The following is a 25,147-nucleotide window of genomic DNA, read 5'->3' on the forward strand; positions in this document are numbered from 1 at the left end:
ATACATTGAGATTACCTTTGCAATTTACTAATTTAAAGTTAATCTTTGAAAAAAAGAATTCAAAAATACTGTTAAATGGATTTTTTAGCAGAGCTCAGAATACATTTTTCATATTGTACATTATAATGTACTGAATATGTGATGCCTAAATTAACCTGTAGCATTGAAAATAGTTGTTTTCATTTATTTTTGCAATTTATTATTTAAACAAAATAGCATAGAATAACTTTAATACCATTCATTTACTGGTTATCAGCCATAACATTAAAATAATTATTAATTTATCAGTATCTTTCTGAATTTTTATATTGATGCATCTTTCCTTTTAATGACTTAAATTGCTGCAAAAAATCACAAGAAATCTATGATGTACTATGAAAATGCTAAAAGATTTCCATAATCAGATACAAAACGATGAACACAAATTAATAATTAAATGATAAATTGAAAGTAATTAATATGAAATGAAACTGATACTTATACCCTACATTTCAAGAGCTTGGTCATGTGTGTTTTTCATCCATGTTTTCATCTTTAGCTTCACATTCTTCAGTTCCTGATCTGAATACAGTCCAGGAAAGATTCCATTCGCCATCATTACCAGCAGTTCATCCTTAACAGCCTGGCTGGTGTCCTCGTGAACCAGTAAAACCATATGTCCAGCAACTCCAGTTCGGCTCCAAACCTCTTTCATCATTTCCCACAACTTGGTCTCATTTCCAGGATGAACCTCAATTAGTTGGTATCCTGTCAGAGCAGCTGCTAGACGTACAGTGGTCTTTCTGCCTGCTTTCTTTGTTGCTCCAAACAGAGCCCCGTGTCCACCAGGAATTAGAAAAGCTCGGATGATATGCACAAGCTGATGTATGTTCTGGTGATGTACAGCCCATGTAGGACTGTAATAATTGTCATCAGACTTTTCCTTTCTATTTTCTTCTCTGCTTTTAATAGTATGAACAAGTTGGTCCATCAACATAGCTACATCTCTTTCCTGATACACACAGTTGCGTTTAAAATTATGAAGCTGAAGAATGTTGTTTGATGCCTCACAAAATTCTGGACTGAAGACCACATTCTGGATGGATGAAGTGGTTTCCTGTGGAAGCTGCAGAAATACTTCATGTGCAGCTGTTTTTTGGTGTATGTTACCAGATGAAAACATAATTTGAAATGAACAACTTGGAGTTTCAGCTGCAGATTCAGATTTTCCTGGTTTACTCTCAATATTTCCATTATCTTTTACTTCATCCTTACTGTATGATGATCCATCCTCATCAATTTTTGGGCTATACAAGCTGGAGTTGCTCTCTACAACATAGCTCTCTTCCCTCTCTGTCTGAACTTCTGCCATTTCAAGCAAGGGATTCACATTCTCTTCCAACTGGGAAGGGGTTGAATCCAGTTGCTGGTTTACATCATGTGTGTTTGATACAGACGATTGCTCTGTAGGGCTTGATATATCTGCTGAAGGTGTTTGGGATGCAGCTGACAATCTTCTACCAAAATTCTTCTCAGAAACTTCAGCAATAATTGAGATACATTTTTGACATGCCTCCTCTGAAGCTAGACGATCACCAAAAGTGCGCAAACACTCATGCATCCACAGACGGGCAATGTTGAGATCAAGAGCTACATGACCAAGAAGAGATGCCTGCTGGACATCAAGCCTTGGGCTCCAGAGGTACATCCCTTGAAACACTTTATGAATATCATGCAGAGAAAAGATGAAGTTTGAATTGTGTGAAGCAGCAGTAAAACATTCACGCACTGAAAAATACACATCAAGAGTTGAGGTTATGATGCAGTTTGCTATATCTGCAACCCTCTGCATGGGTTGTTTTTCCTTCAGCCATGGTTGCAATTTTGAGGAATGAACAGAAAACAGGATTTCAGAAGTCATGCTTGGGAGGGACAATGTGGTGAAGAGTCGAGAGAGCCGTGGAGACATGTTGTTGCCTGCATTAGGAGCACTGCAAGTGCTTAGAAAATTAATGGCTCTTGATTGAAACAGCTTGAAGTGAGAGCCATCTGACATCAACACTTCACCTCTAGATATACATTGACGCAATGTCTCTAGAGTCCTTGATGTTTTTCCATAAGCATCTGCATTAAAGAAGAGACGAAAACTTAAGTGCATAAATATTTACCTTGTCAATTAAATAATTAAAAATATTTGTTCGTTTTGTTTTAATTTAGTCAATGATAACGAAGATGGAATATGTGCATCATAACGATTTATTTTAATTCAGAGACATACTGCTGACTAAACTCAGGTGAGAAGTACTAGTACCAATTATGATTTGAGAACAAAACATTTTCAAGGATACAATATATTATATGATTTTTGGACCACAAAACCAGTCATAAGTCGCATGGGTATATTTGCGGCAATAGCCAACAATACATTGTATGGGTCAAAATGATCTATTCTTCTTTTGCCAAAATCATTAGGATATCAAGTAAAGATCATGTTCCATGAAGATATTTTGTACATTTTCTACTGTAAATATATTTAAAAATTATTATTAGTAGTAATATGCATTCCTAAGGACTTAATTTGGATAACTTAAAGGCGATTTTCTCAATATTTTGACTTTTTTACAACCTCAGATTCCAGATTTTCAAGTAGTTGTATCTCAGCCAAATATTGTCCTATCCTAACAAACCATTCATCAATGGAAAGCTTATTTATTTAGCTGTCAGATAATGTATAACTCTCAATTTAAAATTAGTTATATTATTATATAGTCATTATAACGTTATTTCAGGAGCTAAAGTAAAACAAATTTATGAAAGATATATATGCATGATTTTGGTCCAGCTCCAGCAGCTGACTCAATGTAACTTTTTTAAAGACTCACCAAATGGTGCTTCATGAAGGTCATCAATGAACAGAAGTAGGTCTGGCTGCTTTAAGACCTTCATGTTATTTAGTTTAGTGTCCTGGTCTATAACTTTCTTGAGTGCCTTGCAGAAGTCAGAACGGTGAAGGCCTGGACTGGCTGGTAAATGCATGTTTGGTCTTGCTTGTGATATCAAAGACTTGCACAGCGTCGTTTTGCCAGAGCCAGACTCTCCTACAAGAAGTACTGGCTGTTGAACATCCAGAAGCATATCCAGTAGATATGCATGTTTTTCGTACTATATCAAGGGCAAGAAATATAGACACAATTTAAATCACATGCTGAATGAGGAAAAATGTAATTTTGATGTTAATATGTAAAAGGCAAACCTGAGGCACAGGTGTAAAGAGCTGTGGACTCTTGCGACTACTGCAGTTGATGAAATTGGTTGTCTCTCTCATTTCCTCACTGAATTCAAAGAAATGCTCAAATACTGTGCCTTCTGGTGGAGTCTCAACTTCACAATGGCTCTTATGTAGAGCCTCCCGTGCAAAAATATCAAAATGTGGCCAGTGTCTACAATGAGAAAGGCATATTATTTTACATACACTGTTACAAAACAAGGATTATTGTAGTGTGGAACAGGATAATACTATTTCAGTCTCCAAAATGTCATCTTTATTTCAAGTGTTACTTGCATTTTATTAGAAATGTACAAGAAAATTTCACAAATGATTACATTCAAAGTAAATCCTTAGCTTTTTTTCAGTGTATATCATAACTTCTAGAACTATAGAAGTATATTCACATATAAATAACACGTATACCTAGGGTGCAAACGTCCTCCAAATCCCCATATGTAAGCTACAATAAAGAGGTTTCTTGCTTGCAAGCCCCTTTGAGTAGCAGGAGCCATGGCATCACGGCATGGTGGCTGGAGAATTTGTGCATCTAGTGAACAGAGAATGTGGAAGCTACATTTATATGCATTGTTGACAAAAATTATTTAAACAAATGTGATTATCAGTGTCTTAAGCAAATACAACTTTTCAATAGGTCTAATAATCATATTCTCTGAACCTACAAGGTTGTTCCTTCAACTATATGGACACTCTATAGGGAGAGGTCTCTTAAAAACACTTAACTTACATTCATTAGTTTAATTAATTTGATTTTTACAGTTGAAAAATTTAAAAATTAACGAAAGCAACACAAAAAAAGGTTTACTTTTTAATGTGATCTTCATATAACAAAAATAATGTTAAAATCTGTTCATTTGAATAAAAATCAACCCCCAGTGCCTAAAACTGAAGAATCAACCATAAATGCAGAGATTTGTACAATTGATGAGATGGAATTATACCTGTTGTTTCAGTTTGCCTTGAAGTGTATTTCAAGTCTTCTCCTTTCCCAGAATGCTCCAAAAGCGCATGAAGAATCTTAATAAAGCACATTATTTCCTGCAAACCATCTGTTATCCTAGGTGAATGTTTGCCTTCATATGCATCACTGGCCAGCACTGGAGGAAGTGTTTTGTTTTTGAGAAACACTAGTGTGTCAGAGAAAAGGTCTTCAGCAAGGTGACTCCACATTTCCAGACTAATCTTGTCCACATTATGCTCGCTAGAGAGCACATCCATCTCACATTTCCACACAGATCTCCACAGGTTCTCTCCAGAAACATATACCAGTCTAGAGTGTGTCACTACAGAGGGGGTTGAATCACCAAGGTTTGTGACCTCGGCTAGTATTTTCAGTCTTGATGGCTCAATTTTCTCTCCCGATGGAAGGTAAAGATAAGGATTTTCAAGATTGCAAAGAGTAGTCAAAGAGTCCAACCAAGCAGGTCTGCCAAATGGATCACCATCCAGCACAATCCATTTCACTTGCTGGATTTGCACAGTTTTCTTTCTTTTGAAATGGTCAATGGGCAATGGCTGCTCTGAGTGTCTTAATGCTTTAGTGAAAGCTCCATCAGACCAGGAGTTGTCCATGCCAAAATAACCACCAAAAAACTGTTTATTGGACAAGGTATTGGGGAATATGACCTCTGTGCTAACAGATGTCCAACATGACACAGAAAAATGATGACAGATGTCTTTAAGATCTCCTTTAGGATCACCAGCAGATTCAACCTCCAGATCCCTGGAAAGTTTTTGAAGTGCACTTACAAGGGCTTGATACAAAGTTGTTTTGCCACTACCTGCTGGTCCAACAAGCACTGTAACATTGGAGAGTTTCAGAGCTTGATGCAGGATCAACGCGTTGTGAAGAATATTTGTGTCTGCATAAAATCCTTGTTGATGCAACTCATCTTTCACTGCATTTCTAAGCATACTTTGTTCCCCTTCAGAAATGAACTGTTGTAGACTTGGAATGTACCTCACTTTTGGAAAGATTTCCTCAAATATGGTATAAAACTGTGATGCTATCTTTGGATCTGAAACAGTATACTGCATGGCTGACAGAACTCCTGTGATTGCTGCTTGCTCCTCTAACGCATTCATAATTGCATCAGACTTGACCTTCTCTGGCATTGTTTCAAGACTTGTATTTGCAGATCCTGTTTCATTCCGACAAAAAATCGTACCTTTGTCAGTTTCTTCAAAATGACGAGAGAGATGTAAATGTGTTCCAGAGGCAACAATCACATTTTTGAGAAGGACAAGCCAAGAGGTCTGATATCCACTGACAAAATCAGGGAGGCATTGTGAATTCTTGGCAAGGCTAAAGAGAGAGTCCAGGCGGCGACTTATGGCAGCTGCTTCAGAGAATCCGAATGACACCAACATCACTTCTGCAATGATTCTGTAGTGTGGCTGCATCATTGCAACAGGCCTCATTACAGCTCTCAAATTTTCTGGTATCTCAGTTGAATAGCCATTAGCTGAGATTGTGATGCATCCATAAGTTAGCTTGGCCAAAATATTCTTTCCAGCAATGTGACATTCCACGTCACTCACTGTACTGTTGTACTTTTTGAAGAATTCTCCACTGCTACACTTTCCAACTGTGGAGGAAAACTCATGTCCTTTCTCTTTCTCTTGTTCTTGTCTTTGAACTGCTGATAAATGTTGATGAATTTCGGTCAAATGTTGTCCTAGTTCAGACAACGTCCCTTGTCCCAACGAATCCACAGAATCAAGCACGAGCCAAGCCCCAGTTTGAAAAGCACCTAGAAGCATTTGGGAAACAACTGAAGAACCAGTGCTTGAACAACACTTCAAGATGACCACTTGTCGTCCCAATGCATATCCCAATTGCACAGCGGCATGCTGTTTGCCTGACATGTGGGGGCCACAGATGAAAGCACACTTGAAGCTTGATAAGGCAAGAATTATTCTCATGTTAGCTTGCTCAGTTGAAGGGGTAGTCACCATCATCCAGTTCTCAGGTCCAATGTATTCATAGCCATATGGCAATTGCGTGCTCAGAATATCAACACAGACAGACTGATCCTCTTGAGATGGAAGTAAATCAGAAGTCGTTGCATTAGCATTTGGGATAATGTAATATTTCATAAGCTTGTGCCATTCAAAAGAGGACTCCAAATCTCCTTTTACTTCAACAAGCCCATCGGTTTGGCCAGAGTGCTTCATGGTCAGCATAACCAAGGCACGCAGAGCTGTCAAAGTGCGTTGGGATGGTCTCTCATTTGAATTTGCAGCGTTTTCTTTTATAAGCTGGCACAAATAGTGCAGTTTTGCTGCCTTTTGGGACTTGATCCTCATCCACATGTCAGTAGTAGTGCAATGTGCCTTCTGGATCATACTACACCACAAAACCTCCTCTGCCACCAAAATACATTGCAAAGGAAACTGAGATATTAGTTTCAAAAGTGAAGGAGGTTCATTAGTTACTTCTGAAATGTTCCCCTTGCTATTCCCAATTAGGTCTGGGGTGCCTGGAAGATTTTCGACCTTTGAGATTTGCTGGACAGCTAAGCATTTCAGAAATGTCTGTTTCACTGCTTGATATAATTTCTGCTCAAAGAGATTAAGCCAGGCCACAGGACTGAGGTTTGACTCAAGAGGACAGACGAAGGGAACATGTTCACCAAATTCTCCATATACACCATGTACCCACATTCGTTCATTACTTAGAGCAGATAAATAATTGTCACTGCAAACATCACCTTCAATTTGAACATCAAGCTGCTTCACTCCCATGAAGCATTTCTGCACCAGAGGTAAAAGGGAGGAAGGACCTGGGAGCTGTAAAGAGAGAAGTTTCATCACTTCTCCATCACTGAGACAGTAGAGTCTAGGGAACTGGCTTCGTGGTGACTCTAAGACATAGAGTAAGTGGCTGGAAATCTCCTCCATTATTGTGAGTCCATTTATAAAGGCAGCACGTAGACTCTGTCCTTGTAAACTGTCACTGGCCACTGTTGCTTCACTCAGTCGAACAAAACTGAACACATGTGGGTCATTAACTGTGATCTCAATGATTTCACGAAATACCTTATCCACCGGGAGAAACTTCTCTTGCTACAACAGAAGAAAGTTTGATTGGAAAATTGTTTCACTTAAAACTGCATTAAACAAACTAAGCATTACATTAAAACATACCAACTCAGACTTTTGGGAGTGCATTTCATTGAATGTTCTGCTTAAAAAGATCCATTTCTGCTGATATCGCTCAAATATATTAAGCAATTCATCTGTAGTTAAAGGCAAAAGAAAACAAGAAATTAACATTTCTCAACACCCTCTGTCCAAATATAAATTATTGACACCTATGTTGATCTCACAAATATACCTAGCTTTTGTAAAAGCAGCAGCCAGTGTTCAACCTCTTTCTGAAACTCAGCAACATGTGGAGAACGCAACATATCAGAAAAGGTCTGAACACTTTCCTTAGTCTGAGCCAAAAGCTTCTCAAAACCTGAATGGAAAAGTGATGAAAGAGATAAAAAAAAAAAAAAAAATTATGAAACTGCATGATCAGAACTAATAGTTGAGATTAGCTGTATATATGGGAGTCTACATATCTTACCAATAATGGTGAAGGTTCCACCATCACTAATGTGATGCTTTGGTGCATTTTGAGGTGAGACACGGGAAATGAAATTATTTTCCTCCTTTACATCACCTAGTTGTGGACTCTGCTGTTGCTGGACAGTAATAATGAACCTGGTGTGATGGAATTCTGCCCCTTCCCAGTATCTCTGAAGTGCTCTGAAAGTCTGTTCCATGTCTGCTTCAGCGTTGGCATCTAGACAGACCTGGAAGCCAATGCACATCCACACCCCATAACTTATAATGATCGAAAAGCAGTTATGTAAAATCTTCATTACATGTTTACCAGTGTAACTGTAAACAAGTGCAAATGAACCTTGTTGATTTTACTTTGATGCCTCTGTAGCTCTTTGGACATGAGATCAGCCAGTGTTACTTTCCATTCCTGGTCATACAGCAGACCAACTCCTACGGAAACAATTATATTGATGGTTGGTTCCTAATACAGTATACACTGATCAGACATAACATTATGACCACCTTCCTACTATTGTGTTGGTCCCTTTTTGCTGCCAAATCAGCCCTGACCTGTCGAGGCATGGACTCCACTAGACCTCTGAAGGTGTGCTGTGGTATCTGGCACCAAGATGTTAGAAGCAGATCCTTTAAGTCCTGTAAGTTTCGAGGTGGGGCCTCCATGGATTGGACTTGTTTGTTCAGCATATCCCACAGATGCTCGATTGGATTAAGATCTGGGGAATTTGGAGGCCAAGTCAACACCTCAAACTCATTGTTGTGCTCCTCAAACCATTCCTGAACCATTTTTGCTTTGTGGCAGGGCACATTATCCAGCAGAAAGAGACCACAGCCACCAGGGAATACCGTTTCCATTAGGTAGTACGTGTCAAAGTAACATCCACATAGATGGCAGGACCCAAGGTTTCCCAGCAGAACATTGCCCAAAGCATCACACTGCCTCCACCGGCTTGCCTTCTTCAGGCCCCGATCACACATAACACGTTTTTGCAGCAAGAGGCACCTTTTTTGAATAGATTTCTATGGGCAGAGAGCGTTATGCGCGCTGCTTATGCGCCCCGGGTGCCTCGTGTTTTAACCGCCTGCTGCGCCTCACGTTTTAGAAGGAGCGCTCTGAGCGGCTGAAGTTGAAAAAAAATCAACTCTGAGCGGAAAAGCCCCCGACGTCATCGCGTTTATGTCCAATCGAATGAATGGAGAGGCGGGCCTTCCGTTGTGGTGACTGTTACCTTGATGAGACTGACAGGACAGCTGATTCGGGGGTTTCTTAGCAACATAAAAAAACACAGCGCACTGCTATTTTCTAAATTGAAAAACGTCGACCAATAAAAGTGCAGTGCAGTGCGCCTCGCGTTTTTGAACCTGAAAAACGCGTTCTGTGTGATCGGGGCTTCTACAATGCTTAGGTAGGTAGTACGTGTCAAAGTAACATTCCCAGCAGAATATTGCCCAAAGCATCACACTTAGGGGTGTAACGATTCATCTACTACATCGATGTATCGATTTAATTTCCTATGATCTAACTACATCGATCTGTGCTCGGCAAGTTGGCCTTCCGGACGACATATATCGATCTAACATCGTTTTAAAAGGTAATCAATCGATTGTATCGATCATAGGAAATAACGCATTGGATTTAAGCACGTCAGACTTTATATGGATATTTTTTCTTAGCACTTTTAATGATAAAGGCATTAAACGTTACTCGATTAAGTCTGCCTATCTGTGACATCATCGCAACGCACCAGCAGCAGCAGAAGAAAACAAAACATAGCATGGCGGATGGCAGAGAAGCCAACGTGCAATAAATTATCAATCCACCAGGAGAAAGAGCTAAGTTAGTAACGTGTTACCTGTACTTTCAACCCTTGCTAAATGTTACCTGTGCATTCCTGGCACCAGTGTGCCTGCAGAGCGAGTTTTTGTACTGCTGGTGATATAGTGAACGCACAGAGAAGTGTTCTGCGGTCAGATCATGTTGATATTTTTGAAAAAGAAATCTGTAGAGTCATTGAAGAGTAGTTGGTTACATTTTATCTTTGTTAAATATTGTTTGTTTATTAAACTGAGAGTAGTAGCAGGTTCAGCCAGTTTATTCAACCTGAAGAAATGTTGGTTGCACTTTATTTTTGTTATTAATATTGTATTTGTATTATTTTAATGTTGTAAAACAACAGCAAAAGTAGCTGGTAAACCTACTATTAATTAAACCTGAAGAGTAGTTAGTTGCACTTTATTTTTTATACTAATATTGTAATATTTTTATGTTGGAAAACCAAAGCAGAAGTAGCAGGTTAACCTACTGTTGAAATGTTGGTTGCACTTACTGTGCTTTTATTGAAAATGTATTGAAAATTGAAAATGAGAGCAGAAAAGGTTAACTTCCTGTTAATTCAACCTAAACTGTTGGTTGCACTTTATTCAAATAAAATTTGAATGCATTTGCCATTAATTGTTGTTTACTTGTTTGTTTATATCCATAATTAATTGATACCTGATTCCCTTACAAGAAACAACAGGAATCTAGAAAACTTCACCTGCACTGAGCAGTATCCAGATATTTATTTCAGTCACACAATTTTTGGCTAAAAAGTTACTGAATCGATTTCAAGTCACTGAATCGTTTCGGATCGTATCGTTCTAAATGACCCAATATCGTCCTTGAATCGTATCGACAACCTCAAATCGTGATACGAATCGAATCGTTGTTAAAACGAATTGTTACACCCCTAATCACACTGCCTCCGCTGGCTTGCCTTCTTTGCCTGCATTTTCATAGTGCATCCTGGTGCCATGTGTTCCCCAGGTAAGCCACGCACAGCCATCCACATCCTTCGCTCCCCATGTGCATCAATGAGCCTTGGCCACCCATGACCCTGTCACCAGTCTACCACTGTTCTTTCCTTGGACCACTTTTGATACATACTGAACATTGTAGACCGGGAACACCCCACAAGAGCTGCAGTTTTACAGATGCTCTGACCCAGTCGTCTAGCCATCACAATTTGGCCCTTGTCAAACTCACCCAAAACCTTATGCTTGCCCATTTTTCCTGCTACTAACACATCAACTTTGAGGACAAAATGTTCACCTACTGCCTAATATATCCCACCCACTAACAGGTGCCGTGATGAAGAGATAACCGGTGTTATTCACTTCACCAGTCAGTTGTCATAATGTTATGCCTGGTCGGTGTCTATATTACAGGTTCCTACTAATTAAAAACTATTTAAAGGTCTCATGGCATGGCATTTTTCTATTATTTTATAATGTTTCCTGATGTGTACTTATATTGTTAGTATGATTTTTACATCATAAAATGTCATAATTTTAAAATAAAAGGCATTTTTTCTATACTAATGTTTGCCCTGTGGCTGAATGCCCTGTTTCAAGGGGTGTGTCTGCTGTGAGACTTCAGTAAAAACGCCCACTGTTGTGATTGGCTGACATCTTTGCATTTGAAATGAGTATCAGATCTTGTAGCGGAGGGGGCGTGGTTTAACGAGGTGTACGAGCAGGCACGAGCTGCTGCCAGAGAGACGGATGGACCTGGGTTCACTTCTCATCAGTTCATCGTCTCAGTTCAGTGAACTGTTGAAGTTACTAGCATATACTTCAGGTTATTGGTTTATTTCTAGTCGGAGGGGCTGTCACTCATGTCAGATAGTTAGTAACTTTAGTAAATTATGGATCAGCGCTGACTAGGGCTGTCAACGAATATTCTAAATTCGAATATATATTCGAATAGTTTTTAAAAAACGAATTTCGAAGGTGAACATTAATATTCGAATAAATAAAAAAATGTGGGAAAAAAACGCCCGCGGTAGTAGAGGCGTGGCTGTCTGCTTTGCGAGTGGGCGCGCTTGCGCGCCTGAAGCCTTGTGTACTTTGGCCTGGCTCCGCAGCGCGAGCTCCCGCTGACTGCGTGCGCTCCTCCCCAAACGGACGAGGCGTTTATACTTGACGCGCTCGCCGTTGTACTATTCTTAGAAACGACAGAGGGCGACTCAGAGTAATTGTTCTATAAACCATTAGGAAAAAGCGTCGAGAAGAAGTGGGCTAATGTACACAGGTGACGATATTTATTTTAGTACACTTCACCGAAAACCACACTACAGAAGAATCTTGTAAAACAGATTAAAAAAAAACCTTGATATAACGTGTGACATGAGAACAGTGTTGTGGACGGGGCAGGCTTCAGGAAGTTCTGTCAAGCAGTGGAACCGAGGTACCCTATTTAACGTTAAAGTGTAGGCTACTGTACTGACTGATGCATGAATAAAGGATAAATGCACTGCTTCCACTGGTTTGATTATTTACCGTTTCATGTCAAGGAAAAGTTCCATGTACCACAGCATGGCTCGCTCGGAGCGTTCAATATGCTGTAAAACTTATATTAATATTTGTTTCAATCACTGAATGACGCCTGCTATATTTGGGACAAGAGTCGCGACCTTAAATTGCTTGCACAAAACTCTTGATCAGCTCTCAAAATGTGTTTGTTCATTTAAACCGTTATGCGCAGAGAGGGTGAGGGCGAGAGAGAGTGAGGTCTGCGGTCTTAGCCATTAGTTGATTTACTTGTTTTTATGTAGGTAATACGTTGTCAAATATGTTTAAACTTAAATAGACTTCCTATATAAGTAGTTATGTCTCTTTGTATTAATTTGTCCTGTTATTGACGTAATGCACGTCATTGATAAAATGCGCAACCAGATGTTCGAATAGTTTGAATATTCGTGCTTTTTTTAGAGGGAATATTCGAACGTCATTTTTGAGCAATTTTGACAGCCCTAGCGCTGACTGGAGACGCGAACCGTTTAGAACGATTCAGTCCGATTTGGTAAACTGCTTCGGTTCACTAAAAATAACCGGTTTAAAAGAATGATTAGTTCGCGAACCGGACATCACTAATGTACCAGAGACGGAGCGATTGCTAACAAAGTTATTTATAGTAACTACTGAGTTGTGAGAGCGCTGTTAGCGCGAGTTTATTGTGTTTGTATCTGAGAGTTCTGAATAAACACGAGTCCCAGTCATGTCGAGTCCGTCTTCATCATTATTCTACCAACTTTGTTACACATGCAATGTAAGTTACCATTACAGCTGTCGAGATGAACGAGTTACGAGGAAGTGTTGATTATAGCATAATTTTTAGATATTTTCCTATCATATGAAAAGCGTCAGTGACCCGTATTGAGTACACAGCGCAAACAAAGACACAACAGCAGTAATCGAATGTGATCCAGTTTATTGTGGAGCTAGGCTGGCTAGCCCGGACAATCTCACGTTTACCCCCCTTCTGCTTAATCTCGGGCCGCGTTTGGTGCCTCCGCTGTGGGCCAGATGCAGTACTGGGGGTCGGTGATGTTGAAGGCCGACCGGCCAGTGCAGCCCGAGCTTCGGCGTGCGTGAGGTTTATCTCAAAAGAGATGTGAGTCTGCCGATGTTGAGCAGAAACGACTGTATGCACATTTTAGAACAGATAGACGCGACGAGGACGTACAAAAACATGGACTCACAAGATAGAAAACACGAAAACACCGTTCTGTCGGGAGAGAGAGAAGCCGCAGCGTGTGCACGAATAATAAGTAATTAGCTACACATCAGAAATCACTGATCACAGATCAGAAGGAACTGAAAAAAAGACTTCTGTTTTCATTTGTACATCCAAACACTGAGAAACTGCCAATATTCAACACATTCACAAGCCATGATCTCTCGAGCGCTTGCATGGGTGTGCCAGATTCTCTGGGCGGAGGAAAGGGAGGTAACCGTTCCTGTTATGACTTCATAACAAGAAAATTCCAGATCAGCTCGTCTGGGCTGTCATTTTCTCAAAGGCAGAGAGAGACAGCCACAACTCGGTTTACACCGATCAAAATGTCTAGCCACTTGGGGACAATATTCAGGCTAGGGTAACTCATATTAATGTTGAAAAACCTCATAAAATGAAAATTTCATGCCATGGGACCTTTAAAACTAACCTGACACTTAAGTATGTATATGTCATTTACCCTTTGAGATGTTTCTCCAGTGCTTCTGCTTCAGTGTGGGGCTACTCAGTTTACTCAATACAGGGAGTAGCTGGTTGAACCCCTGCAAGATCTGTAGGGTTTTCTGTAGCAAAGGATCATGGGAGGGTATAACTTTTGCAAATGCCTCTGCCTGTTGTAGCCATTCACTAACCTTGTCTTGGGTTTTAGCAACCACAAACTGCAAAGATATAAATGCAGGAGAAGTTATATATACTGTATGTAGGATAAAATAACTGTTTGGTGTTAATAACTACATACCTTCCTGAATTTCAATAGCTTCCATTCTTGGATTTTTGTGGACGACATGCTCATCAGCTCCCAGAGCCCTTTCCTTGCTTCAATATTCTGCTGTGCTACAGTCACAAAAGTGAGATCCAGTAGGTGACCTAAAAGAATAAATAAAACCATGACATGAAACCATTGCATTAAAACTACTGGAAGAGAGGTGTGGAAGAGCGCATTGTCTTACCTCTCAGAATTTCACTGGCTCTGCTCTGATCATTCAACTGCTCAGCAATCATATAGAATTGACTGCACAATGCTTTCAGCTGGACAAGCATTTCTTTGCCATTCTGGTCAGGGTCGAGATATAGCCCAGAGGTAGCTCTTGAAACCACGCTGTCTAATTTGTTCACTAATGAGGAAACATTGCTGTCCAGTGTATCAAGCATAGACGGAAGCTGCTGTGTAACAATGTCTGCAGCTTGCGTCAAGAGTGGAACAAAATGATTCCACAAATCAAGTACCTGCAGAAATAGTTGGTTGTTAGATTTTGCAACTCAGTGAAATCAATTCAATAAATGACATATTTTCACATGTACCTGCTTCACTGACTGAATGCCATTTGAAGCCATGTGTGTATAATTCCTTCTCACAGTTTCCTGTAGAGACTGGAGGTTTTCCACCCTCTGCTGCGTATCTCCTGACATTTTCTCACTGCACTTTACCTGCATAAATATAATCATGTTGAATGATTACTCCACAGTTTGCACTGATTGACCAGTACTGACAAAGCAGTGTGTCAAAATCAATACCATGTTTGAAAAAACTGTGAACTTGTGCAAAGTATTTGGCTCAGACTCTATGACTTTCACAGCCTTTTTCAGCTGAGAAGTGAGATTCTCAGAGCGTATCTGCAAATCTTCACACAGTAGCTTTAGCACATCCTCATCAATGGTGATTAACATGGAACCTTAACACAAAACACAAGACAAGAAATGAACATTTATACCAATGCCTGATACACCGACCTAATCCTCGGTTGTTCTTAAACTGCACAAGAGACTAACACTTCTGTATAGAAAAAAAACCCCAATTTATTTTCATCATTATATTGCTTTCTTTTAGCAATAAGTAACAAACCATTTGAGCTCTGAGGGTAAGAAATGGTATATGCTTCTGTATCAAGCATACCAACCATGATTTTATTTTAATCAATGATTTATAGTCAGTACTTTTACCAGTATTATTGTGCCATTCACAAAGCTTTGTGGGATGAGTAGCTAATTCTCTCAGGATAAATGTAGAGTACAGTCTTCGTTACTACAGAAACATTTTTGTGATTGTTGTGAAATTATGTTGTGAAGTTTTAAGTTTGGTGTTAGCACATTGCTAAGCTAATGCAATTCACTAGTAATAAGCACAAGTACATTCGGTAGGATACACAAATATTGGGTCAAATAGTTCATTTTTAATTATATGGAACTAATGTTACTGGTAGTTTTCAGTATTGACTAAAATATAATAGAATTTTTATTTAATGAGTAATGAATCCTGGGATTGCCTAATGTAACGGCTGTAAGTACACCATATATCTTTCTTCATTGACGGCCATTCAAGTAGCTGTTTTATCAAGCATTAACAAAAAATGGAAGCACTGAGATCAAAAATGTATTATATTATAGTAGATGTTTTGCAAACGACTGATTTTTAAAAGCATAAAATTGACAGGCCTATGATGCTGTACGCAGCTTAATTTGGAAGGGGAAAAAAGCACACACAATTGTAATTTAGAAAATTGAAAACACACCGATATCCTTTAGGGTGTTGGAGAACTCAACGGTGAACAACTTATTTGATGAAGTAAAGAACTGAGGCGTGCTGTGAATTTTGTCCATCCAAAAATGAAGTTTCTTGATTAGCTCCTCATATTTCAGAGGGGAAGATCCACGCAAGGTCTCTAGAGAGGCTGAACTCCACTGACTGGTGAACAAATGAACACCTATTAACCAAGAGTGGCTCTCACACAGCCGGTGCACCTCTGCAATGGCATCCTACACAAGAGAATCATGGCATGATAATGTTTGTTTTGTGGAGTAAAGCTTCTGGACATATTTGTACTCTTCTAGACGTGGTATGCCATATTCAATTTAAAGCATTCCCAATGTCCAGAAGAAAAAGTCAGAATACCTGTGCAATCTTTTCCTGCTCATTCTGAATCTCTTGTGTTCTGACATGAACTTTAAAGTTCCACTCCAGCAGTCTCCGTGGCAGAGGCTGATAATGGCCTCGCTTTCTTTGTGCCTGAACTCTAAGAGAGTTCATTTTGACCGGCACTACAGTTTGGGGTGACATATCACGCTTCATTTGGGAGGAAACACTGTAAGGACCTGTTACTTCACAACCTTTGGCTTTAAATTCTGAAAAGAGAATGCTAAATATGAGAATGTTAGTTGTACATGCTGATTGTTAAAGAAGAATGTCAGTTTTTTTATTTAATGGTACATGCTCTGCTGAGTACCTGCAATGAGGTCTTCAACACAACTGGTGGGAAAACAGTCTTTAGAGTCACATGACAAACTGCAGGAGTCAAATACCTGTGTAGATCACATCACCAGTTTAGCAAATCCTTGTGAAAATGAAGTGTGCTTAATTGTAGTAAATATGCACTTGTGTACTTCAAATGATAAAAGTATTTTTTAAACTGTACTTGCAGAAAATATATTAATAAAAAGGCCACTTAAGTATAGGAAAGAGAGTGCGTGTCTAAGTTTCTTAACACACTTAAGTACACTTTTTTTAAAATGCACTTGTAATAATATAAAATTAAGTTTTACTATAAAATGAAATCATTGTTTTAAACTTTTTGTCAAGTACAATTATTTTAAATTAACACTAAAGCGCATGTAAAAGTACTTAATTGTAATTTTAATATGTGCTAAATTGCAACCTCATCATCACAAATATGTAATTACAAATATATTTAATTACATGACATGAGTTTCAATAGAAATTAGTTTAAAGTGTACTTTAGTTTACCTTAAATGCTAGTCAGTATATTCATCAGTGCACTTTAACCATGTTTCATAGAGGCAATTATGAACTTATAGGCCCGGTTTCACAAACAGGGTTTAGGGTAAACTAGGATTAGGCATTAGTTCAATTAGGACTTTTAAGGAACTTTTATAAACGTGCGCTAGAAAAAAACATTACTGATATGCATCTTGAGACAAAACAATAGCACTGACATATTTTAAGATATATCAGTGCAAGTTTCTTTCAGTTAAAACAACTCAAACATGCATTTTAGTCTAGGACTTGCTTAAGCCTTGTCTGTGAAACCGGGGGATAAAGATGTACTTACGTCCTATTTAAGTGGGCCAAAAAACACTAAGTTTAGCTAATTGTATTTGATATAAATTTAAATTACAATAAATGTTTTATTGAACTGCAATTACACAAACAGTACATTCAGTTGACACTAAAGAATATTCTTTTAAAATAATTTTTACATGGGTATACTCAATAAGCTATGTGGTGAAAAGAGTCCTTATTTTTTAGCAGTAGACTAATACTAATATAAAAAATATTAACACTGCTAGCACAAAAGTTACAGATTAAATATTAAAAAAGGGTATGCTGAATGTGAAATACATAATTGTAAAATATGAGTACTTCCTCATGCATTATAGCATTCTTTGACCAGCTTGTGACTTCTCACCTGCAGGACAGAGTCTGCTACTGAAAAAAACATTCCAAGCAAAACCTCTTGAAACAAGTGCAAAGGAGGAAAAACAGTAAACTGATCATCTTCTCCAAATATAATCTCTGCCTGGAAGAGACCACCCTGTTCCTCACGTTCTCTCTGAAAGATTCAAAAGAGAGAAAAGGAGAAAGTTAATTGCTAAATTACATAAAAAAACAGACTATATTTATTTCTCAAATCAAATCAAATTCAGAATAAAATCCATCTCACATACTTTTAAAACATTGTTTAGAAATGCTGTGATCTCACGCTTGGAGATGGTGACAAGGTTTTGTACAGTCATCTGGTCAAGTAAAGCAGCAAGGTTTCCCAGCCACTGTATGGCTTGCTCTGCCTTACTGAGTTCTTTCTGTAAGTTTCTAACGTTTGAGAGCTGAAGGTATAGCGGTGGACTGCTCTGGAAGAGCTTTGAGTGTTCCACTTTCATTTGGAGCTCCTGATGTGCTTGGTAACTCTTATCCTTCACCTGCAAGTAGATGATGATGTTAGGTGCAGTGTATATTTATTAACAATAAAGGGTTATTTTAGGGCTGCACGATTATGACAAAAATCATAATTTTCCGATTATTTCCTTGAAATTGTAATTGCGATTATTAATTACGATTATTCTATATAGCATTAAGCCTCAAAAGTCAAATATACATTGGTTTGGTTTCTTTAAATAAAAAAGTAAAAATAGGCACGGTATTATAATGTTATACTAAAAATAAAAATAAAAACAATGGGAAAAAACTTAAGATAACCTGTAGAACATATTAAGTACACAGAATAATGTAAGTGGACTTTTTTTGTAATTGCGATTACATTTTATTGAACGATTACATAATTGTGGCATCCGTAATTGTAATCGCGATTATAAATTAGATTAATTGTGCAGCCCTAGGTTATTTCACCCAAAATTTAAATTATGCCAATTTACTCACCCTCAAGTCGTTCCGAAACCATAAGACTTTTATCTTCGGAACACAAATTAAATATATTTTTAATAAAATCTGAGAGATTTCTGTCCCTCCTTTGACAGTCTACGCAACTATCACTTTGATACTTCAAACATTTCATAAAGAGCTCATAAAAGTAATCCATATGAATTGAGCGGTTTAGTCAAAATTATTTGAAGAGACTCGATCGCCTTTTATGATAAACACTGAATTCAGCCTTTTATTCACATATAAACATTGATCAGCACACGTAAACAAGCTCAACTGAACCTGCTTGACGCGCGAGAACAAACCTAATTGGTTCTTGCACGTCAAGCAAACATGGTTGAGCTTCTGTTTACCATAACTTATGTGTGTTGATGAATGTTTATATGTGAATACAATTAAATCTGTTCTGTTATGGTCATTATTCAACTAAATTTTATGGAAAATAGCTAATTGAACATTCTGCTAAGTAACTTTTGCATTCCACGAAAGGAAGAAAGTCCTAGAGGTTTTGAATGACACGAGGAAGAGTAAATGCGCAAAGTGCAACTGTTGTACCGTACCATATCAAGTATTGCAGCACGGCAATGAAGGAAACTATGTAAAGAAACTTGAGCTGTCTGATTCTTTTCCAGAAGTGCACTTTGGAAATCTAAGAGTGTGTAAGTCCTTGAATCATCCTGTGGCAGCCAATTGACTTGCTTTAGCTCCTCAATCAATCTAGGAAAAATAAAAGGCTTTTGAGATAAACAAATGTGTATATTTATAGCAACTCTTTAATTTATTTCAATTTCACTTATAACATGTCTTGGGGGGGGCAAAAACCTGGAGATATGTAATAAGGCATCCCTGAACTGGGGGACTGCTATCAGCAGCTGAGACGGAAGGAAGTCAATCCTGCGTTCGACAGTAACCTTGTGTATATTTCTGTGCCATCTGAAAAAGTTGTCAAGTATACAGTTAGATAACTACTTGTATAAGGTCTGTAAATCTAACAGTTAACATAACATTAAGATTAAAGTTAAGTCACCGTTTGAAGGTCTTGCGCAGTAAACAATCTCTGAAAAATGGGAAGTCTCTCACAGCTTCACAAAGCACAGACTCTCGATACCACTCTGCCAGGGTCCAGCGTTCAACGCACAAGCCATCCTGTATATGTATTATAGTTGTGGTGGAGAAGATGTAGTAATCTGCGCCCGCTGCGCTTTGTGAGACCACTCGCAAGTCATATGGTCTGATAAAAGAGCATATATATATATATTTATATCAAACTAAAATATTATACTGCAGATGAATAAATACATTTTAAATAAAATAATGATTGCCACCTGTAAGGACCATCTTCAGAAGCCTTCAAATAGTAAAATTCACGTTCCCCCAGCTGCTTTTTCTTGGCTAATATCTCAACAACCTCAGTTCCAGTGAGTGGTTTGTATTTGGGTTTGCATTCTTTGCCTGTTTTTGTCTTTTCCCTTGGGACTGCGGGCTTCTCATGTTCAACACTTGGAAAAGCAGACAAACGAATTAAAATTTTCAAAGCAAAACAGAGAATAAGTGCCGATAGTCAACTTACCTGAATTGTCCGACATTTGAGTGTTGAACAAAATGGGGTCCTTTGTTCCACACAGAGTCTCTGACTGCCAGTCCAATGCCCATCTGTGATACCAGCTGAGGTAGTTTAGCAACAGACAGATCATTTTGTGGTGGAGACAAGGTCCTGAAACTGAAGGCGCGAAAAGGTGAGGGTTCAAGCTTAAATGCTGGTGTGGCAGTAAGACGTTTATGACGAGGCTGAGAGGCTGCAGGTTCAACACTGCAAACTGATGAGCAGGCAGGCCTGTTTGCTCTTTTGCTTTGGGTACTTGCAGGTCCTGTAAAGCCATTCCCTTTCTCTTGTTGAGTTTTTCTCTTTGGTGATGACATGGTGATGTAAGTTTTAGATGTCACTGACTGCACAGTGAGCACAGTGAACTTGCGAGGAAGTCTCCTTCACTCCCATCCTCTGGAAAAAAGAACAAAAAAATCCACTATTTCATGTATTCTTCATACTTCCTCGCCAGAGAATAAAACATAAAAAAGATTTTTGCAACTTTTCACAATTGACTTTTTTTTTCTCCAGCAATTGCGAGTTTACATCAGAATTGCGTGATATAAACAATTGAGAGTTGTAAAGTCAGAATTGCGAGATAAAATGTCACAATTATCTTTTAAATTGTTTTATTCCATTGCAGAAACAGGCTTCCATGGAGTTTAAAATCTCAGAACAATTCTGAGAAAAGCAGTCAGAATTGCGAGCTATAAAGTCAGAATAGAACTCGCAATTGCGAGAAAAAAAGTTAGTTTATATTTCACAATTCTGACTCTATATCAAGCAATTCTGACTTTATAACTGTCAACATCACCATAGAGTGCCTTTCAACCCCTCACAATACTCACACATTTTGGTTTTAATTTCCCATTTCTTCATGTCTTGTCATAAATAGTAGACACTCAAATACTATAAGAAATGCATTAGCTGAGCTCCCACACATTTTTTTGATAATCATGGGCCATTATTTGGAGCATAAACCATAAGAGATGTCCGTCCACCCTGTCATGGACATGTATATTATTGTTAAATACGTTTCCATTGCAATATTAAGATGGAAATTATATTTTCCGAAAGGTATGAAGTCCCTTTCCTAAACAGGGTTATTTGTTTGCTTTCAAATTATAAATACATAAAAGATTTTAAGTAAACTGTGTGTTTTTAAAGAAACTCAAAAGTCTCAAAAAATGTATTTATTTTTTATTTGAAGAAAACTGATATTTGGATGCAGTTTTTTGTTTGCATGTTATTGCCGCCACACCTAGCTATTGAACACACTGGATTATATACGTATATGATTGAATTATTATTTTAAAATATCAAGATGACAGGGTGGACCAGCAAAAGAAAGGGGTGGACACATAAAGCAGAACACAAAAAGCATGACAAAATATAAAATGTTTATTCTTTAAAAAAATAAAATAAAAGTATTTATATACATATATCAACATCTAACTGGGTATATATATTAGGTATACACCGATCAGGCATAACATGGTCCCCTTTTGCTACCAAAACAGCCCTGATCCGTCAAGGCATGGACTCCACTAGACCCCTGAAGGTGTGCTGTGATATCTAACACCAAGGTGTTAGCAGCAGATCCTTTAAGTCCAGTAAGTTGTGAGGTGGGACCTCCATGGATCGGACTTATTTGTTCAGCACATCCCACAGATGCTCAATTGGACTGAAATCTGGGGAATTTGGAGGCCAGTTCAACACCTCAAACTCGTTGTGCTCCTCAAACCATACCTGAACCATTTTTGTGTCAGGGTGCATTATCCTGCTGAAAGAGGTCAACAGCCACCAGGGAATACCGTTTTCATGCTGGTATGTGTCAAAGTAACAGAACATTGCCCAAATCATCACACTGTCTCCGCCGGCTTGCCTTCCTCCCATAGTGCATCCTGGTGCCATGTGTTCCCCAGGTAAGCCACGCACATGCACCCTCCCATCCACATGATGTAAAAGAAAACATGATTCATCAGACCAAGCCACCTTCTTCCATTGCTCCGTGGTCCAGTTCTGATGCTCACATGCCCACTGTTGGGGCAGGGGTCAGCATGGGCGCCCTGACTGGTCTGCGGCTATGCAGCCCCATACGCAACAAACTGTGATGCACTGTGTATTCTGACACCTTTCTTCCAGAACCAGCATTAACTTCTTGAGCAATTTGAGCTTCAGTAGCTCGTCTGTTTGATCGGATCACATGTGCATCAATGACCCTGTTGCCGGTTCACCACTGTTCCTTCCTTGGACCACTTTTGATAGATGCTGCCCACTGCAGACCGGGAACACCCCACAAGAGCTGCAGTTTTGGAGATGCTCTGACCCAGTTGTCTAGCCATCACAATTTGGCCCTTGTCAAACTCGCTCAAATTCTTATACTTGCCCATTTTTCCTGCTTCTAACACATCAACTTTGAGGACAAAATGTTCACTTGCTGCCAAATATATCCCACCCACTAACAGGTGCCGTGATGAAGAAATTATCAGTGTTATTCACTTTACCTATCAGTGGTATCAGTGGTCATAATGTTATGCCTGATCGGTGTATAATTAGTATCAGTATTCCTTTGTTATCTCCAGTAGACATTTCTATAAATTGCAATATCAACTACAAATGAATGCGCTATGTGCACTCAGGGTGGACATGTTGAGCTTCAATTAGCATATTAGCTTACACACTTTTTTGACTTGCTAAATAGCTAGTCTGGTTGTTGAAAAGAATTTTGTACATTTAAACTTACATATTTTGAAAATATTGTTATCTAATCACTTTCAGCATATCTTGTGCAGACAGGGTGGACTTGTGAAGCTTTGGTAAAACAAGTAAACAAACTCATAAATTTGTCAATTGGAAAGCCACCACCTTACTCACCTCAGCCATTGAAATTCCCGCCACTCAAGAGACAAAAAAAATCTGTTGTCCTGATGTCACTAAAGGGGATGGCCTTTTGGGGTGGATAACCATTCAAGGGACATGGACAAACTCTTATTTTTTTATTAAATAACTGTTTTTTTTTTTTTTTACCAAGTGATCAATGCACTCAAATTGTGTAATCTCTTATTTAACAAAATATTAATATAAAAGTTTATATCTCACAATTCTGACTTTCCCCCTCAGAATTACGAGTTTATATGTCGCAAGTGCGTTAGTTTATAACTCGTAATTGTGAGGAAAAAAGTCAGAACTGTGAGATAAAGTTGCAATTAAGACCTAACGTTAACAGTTAACCTTTTTTTATTATTATTATTCTGTGGTGGAAACAAGCTTCCATATTAAACTGAATGGTGAAGTTGCTTGAACTCGAAGCTACAGTCCTGTCAACAGGGGAACATTGAATTAACGTAAAAGCATACGTAGTACACTACTACGCTTGCGTTAATATATGTTCTATTGTCATTTTCACAGTTTACTTTTTCACAGTTTACTTTCTACACTACCGACAGTCTATGTTGCTTGGATAAAAAGAACGAGATACAAATCGCAAAGTTTGTTGAGGAGTCAGACAAAAAGATAACTTTGCTGTTTTGCTAGATTGGTGAAGAAAAATAAGCATTCCGCATTATTGAAAATACAAATAGTAAAGTAAATTTGTCCTACCTGGGATCAAATCTCAGCTACATGATGGGTGTGTAGGTTACGTTACGCATGTTCTGTTCCCATGGGAACAGCCCAAACTCAAAACCTATTTGACGGTTACAATTGTCTATGGTTACAATATATACTGTTCGTAAAATCACATGGCAAATAAACTACATGAACGAATATTCAAAACAAATATACTGAAAGGAAGTAAAATTAAAACGAACCTTCAGAAAAGGCCAATTTAAAGGGACCTTGGAGTAAATCTGTTGGCAATACACGAATTATTACGTGCTTAGAAATGCTTTAACATTAGAAATGGCAAATTATATATTATTATTAAATTTATATTTTAAATGGCAGAGCCAAAAGGCTACTAGTTGTAGATAATAATTATCCCTATGGGGATTTTTTTTAATATACCGGTATGTATGTATATATATATATATATATATATATATATATATATATATATATATATATATATATATATATATATATATATATATATATATATATATATATATATATATATATATATATATATATATATATATATATATATATATATATATATATATATGATTGGCAAAATAATTGGTGATTGGCACAAATATCGATTTCGATCTTGATTCAGTATCAATTCAAATGTATATAGCCTACTGCACATTTAAGAGAAAATAAGTTTGCCTTTTTAGCACTTTTTTTAAACTTATCTTGGGTAAAATTATATTTGCTCGTATTCATTAATATTCCCTTGTGTGTGCTTATATAAGTATCATTAAAGATATCAGGATGCAAGCTATTAACGTTGTAAAATTTCACATTTAAAGAAATACTAAATAGTATATGTATTCAAATGTAAAACCTAAAAATAAGTATGTTTCTGCAAAACTTTTTTGAGCAACTAGACTAGATACATGTATATTTATTAAAGAGCCATACAGGCATATAATGGGTAATGGCATAACAAATGACAATTATTATTTTTCCAGCCACAAAATGACTCTAATTTGCCTCTTTGCATTGGAATTCTCTATTTATATCAGGGGTGGTAAAAGTACTCAAAAGTTATACTCGAGTAAAAGTATATATACCTAAATAAAAAATGACTCCAGTGAAAGTAGAAAGTCCTCCATTCAAACATCACTTGAGTAAAAGTACAAAAGTATCCAATTTAAAATGTAC

General features: G+C 37.9%; 1 protein-coding gene across 1 annotated transcript in view; it reads right to left on the reverse strand.

Moving 5' to 3' along the window:
* Positions 1–20,709, reverse strand: part of dnhd1 (dynein heavy chain domain 1) — a gene marked incomplete at both ends in the record, with an annotated part of 36,027 nt that extends 15,318 nt beyond the window's left edge. Inside the window, 24 exons of the mRNA XM_079845343.1 lie at positions 489–1,767; positions 1,957–2,103; positions 2,862–3,141; positions 3,233–3,419; positions 3,671–3,794; positions 4,207–7,333; positions 7,415–7,506; positions 7,605–7,730; positions 7,842–8,070; positions 8,181–8,272; positions 13,858–14,056; positions 14,137–14,264; positions 14,348–14,624; positions 14,700–14,825; positions 14,913–15,070; positions 15,908–16,151; positions 16,288–16,517; positions 16,619–16,694; positions 17,819–17,962; positions 18,078–18,329; positions 19,350–19,506; positions 19,612–19,722; positions 20,115–20,288; positions 20,360–20,709. Of these exons, the coding sequence (XP_079701469.1) occupies positions 489–1,767; positions 1,957–2,103; positions 2,862–3,141; positions 3,233–3,419; positions 3,671–3,794; positions 4,207–7,333; positions 7,415–7,506; positions 7,605–7,730; positions 7,842–8,070; positions 8,181–8,272; positions 13,858–14,056; positions 14,137–14,264; positions 14,348–14,624; positions 14,700–14,825; positions 14,913–15,070; positions 15,908–16,151; positions 16,288–16,517; positions 16,619–16,694; positions 17,819–17,962; positions 18,078–18,329; positions 19,350–19,506; positions 19,612–19,722; positions 20,115–20,288; positions 20,360–20,709 (8,309 nt within the window). The remainder of the gene's footprint in view (positions 1–488; positions 1,768–1,956; positions 2,104–2,861; positions 3,142–3,232; positions 3,420–3,670; positions 3,795–4,206; positions 7,334–7,414; positions 7,507–7,604; positions 7,731–7,841; positions 8,071–8,180; positions 8,273–13,857; positions 14,057–14,136; positions 14,265–14,347; positions 14,625–14,699; positions 14,826–14,912; positions 15,071–15,907; positions 16,152–16,287; positions 16,518–16,618; positions 16,695–17,818; positions 17,963–18,077; positions 18,330–19,349; positions 19,507–19,611; positions 19,723–20,114; positions 20,289–20,359) is intronic.
* Between the last annotated feature and the right edge of the window lie 4,438 nt (positions 20,710–25,147).

The sequence above is a fragment of the Gobio gobio genome, assembly GCF_949357685.1.
Source record: "Gobio gobio genome assembly, chromosome: 19".
Classification (NCBI taxonomy): domain Eukaryota; kingdom Metazoa; phylum Chordata; class Actinopteri; order Cypriniformes; family Gobionidae; genus Gobio; species Gobio gobio.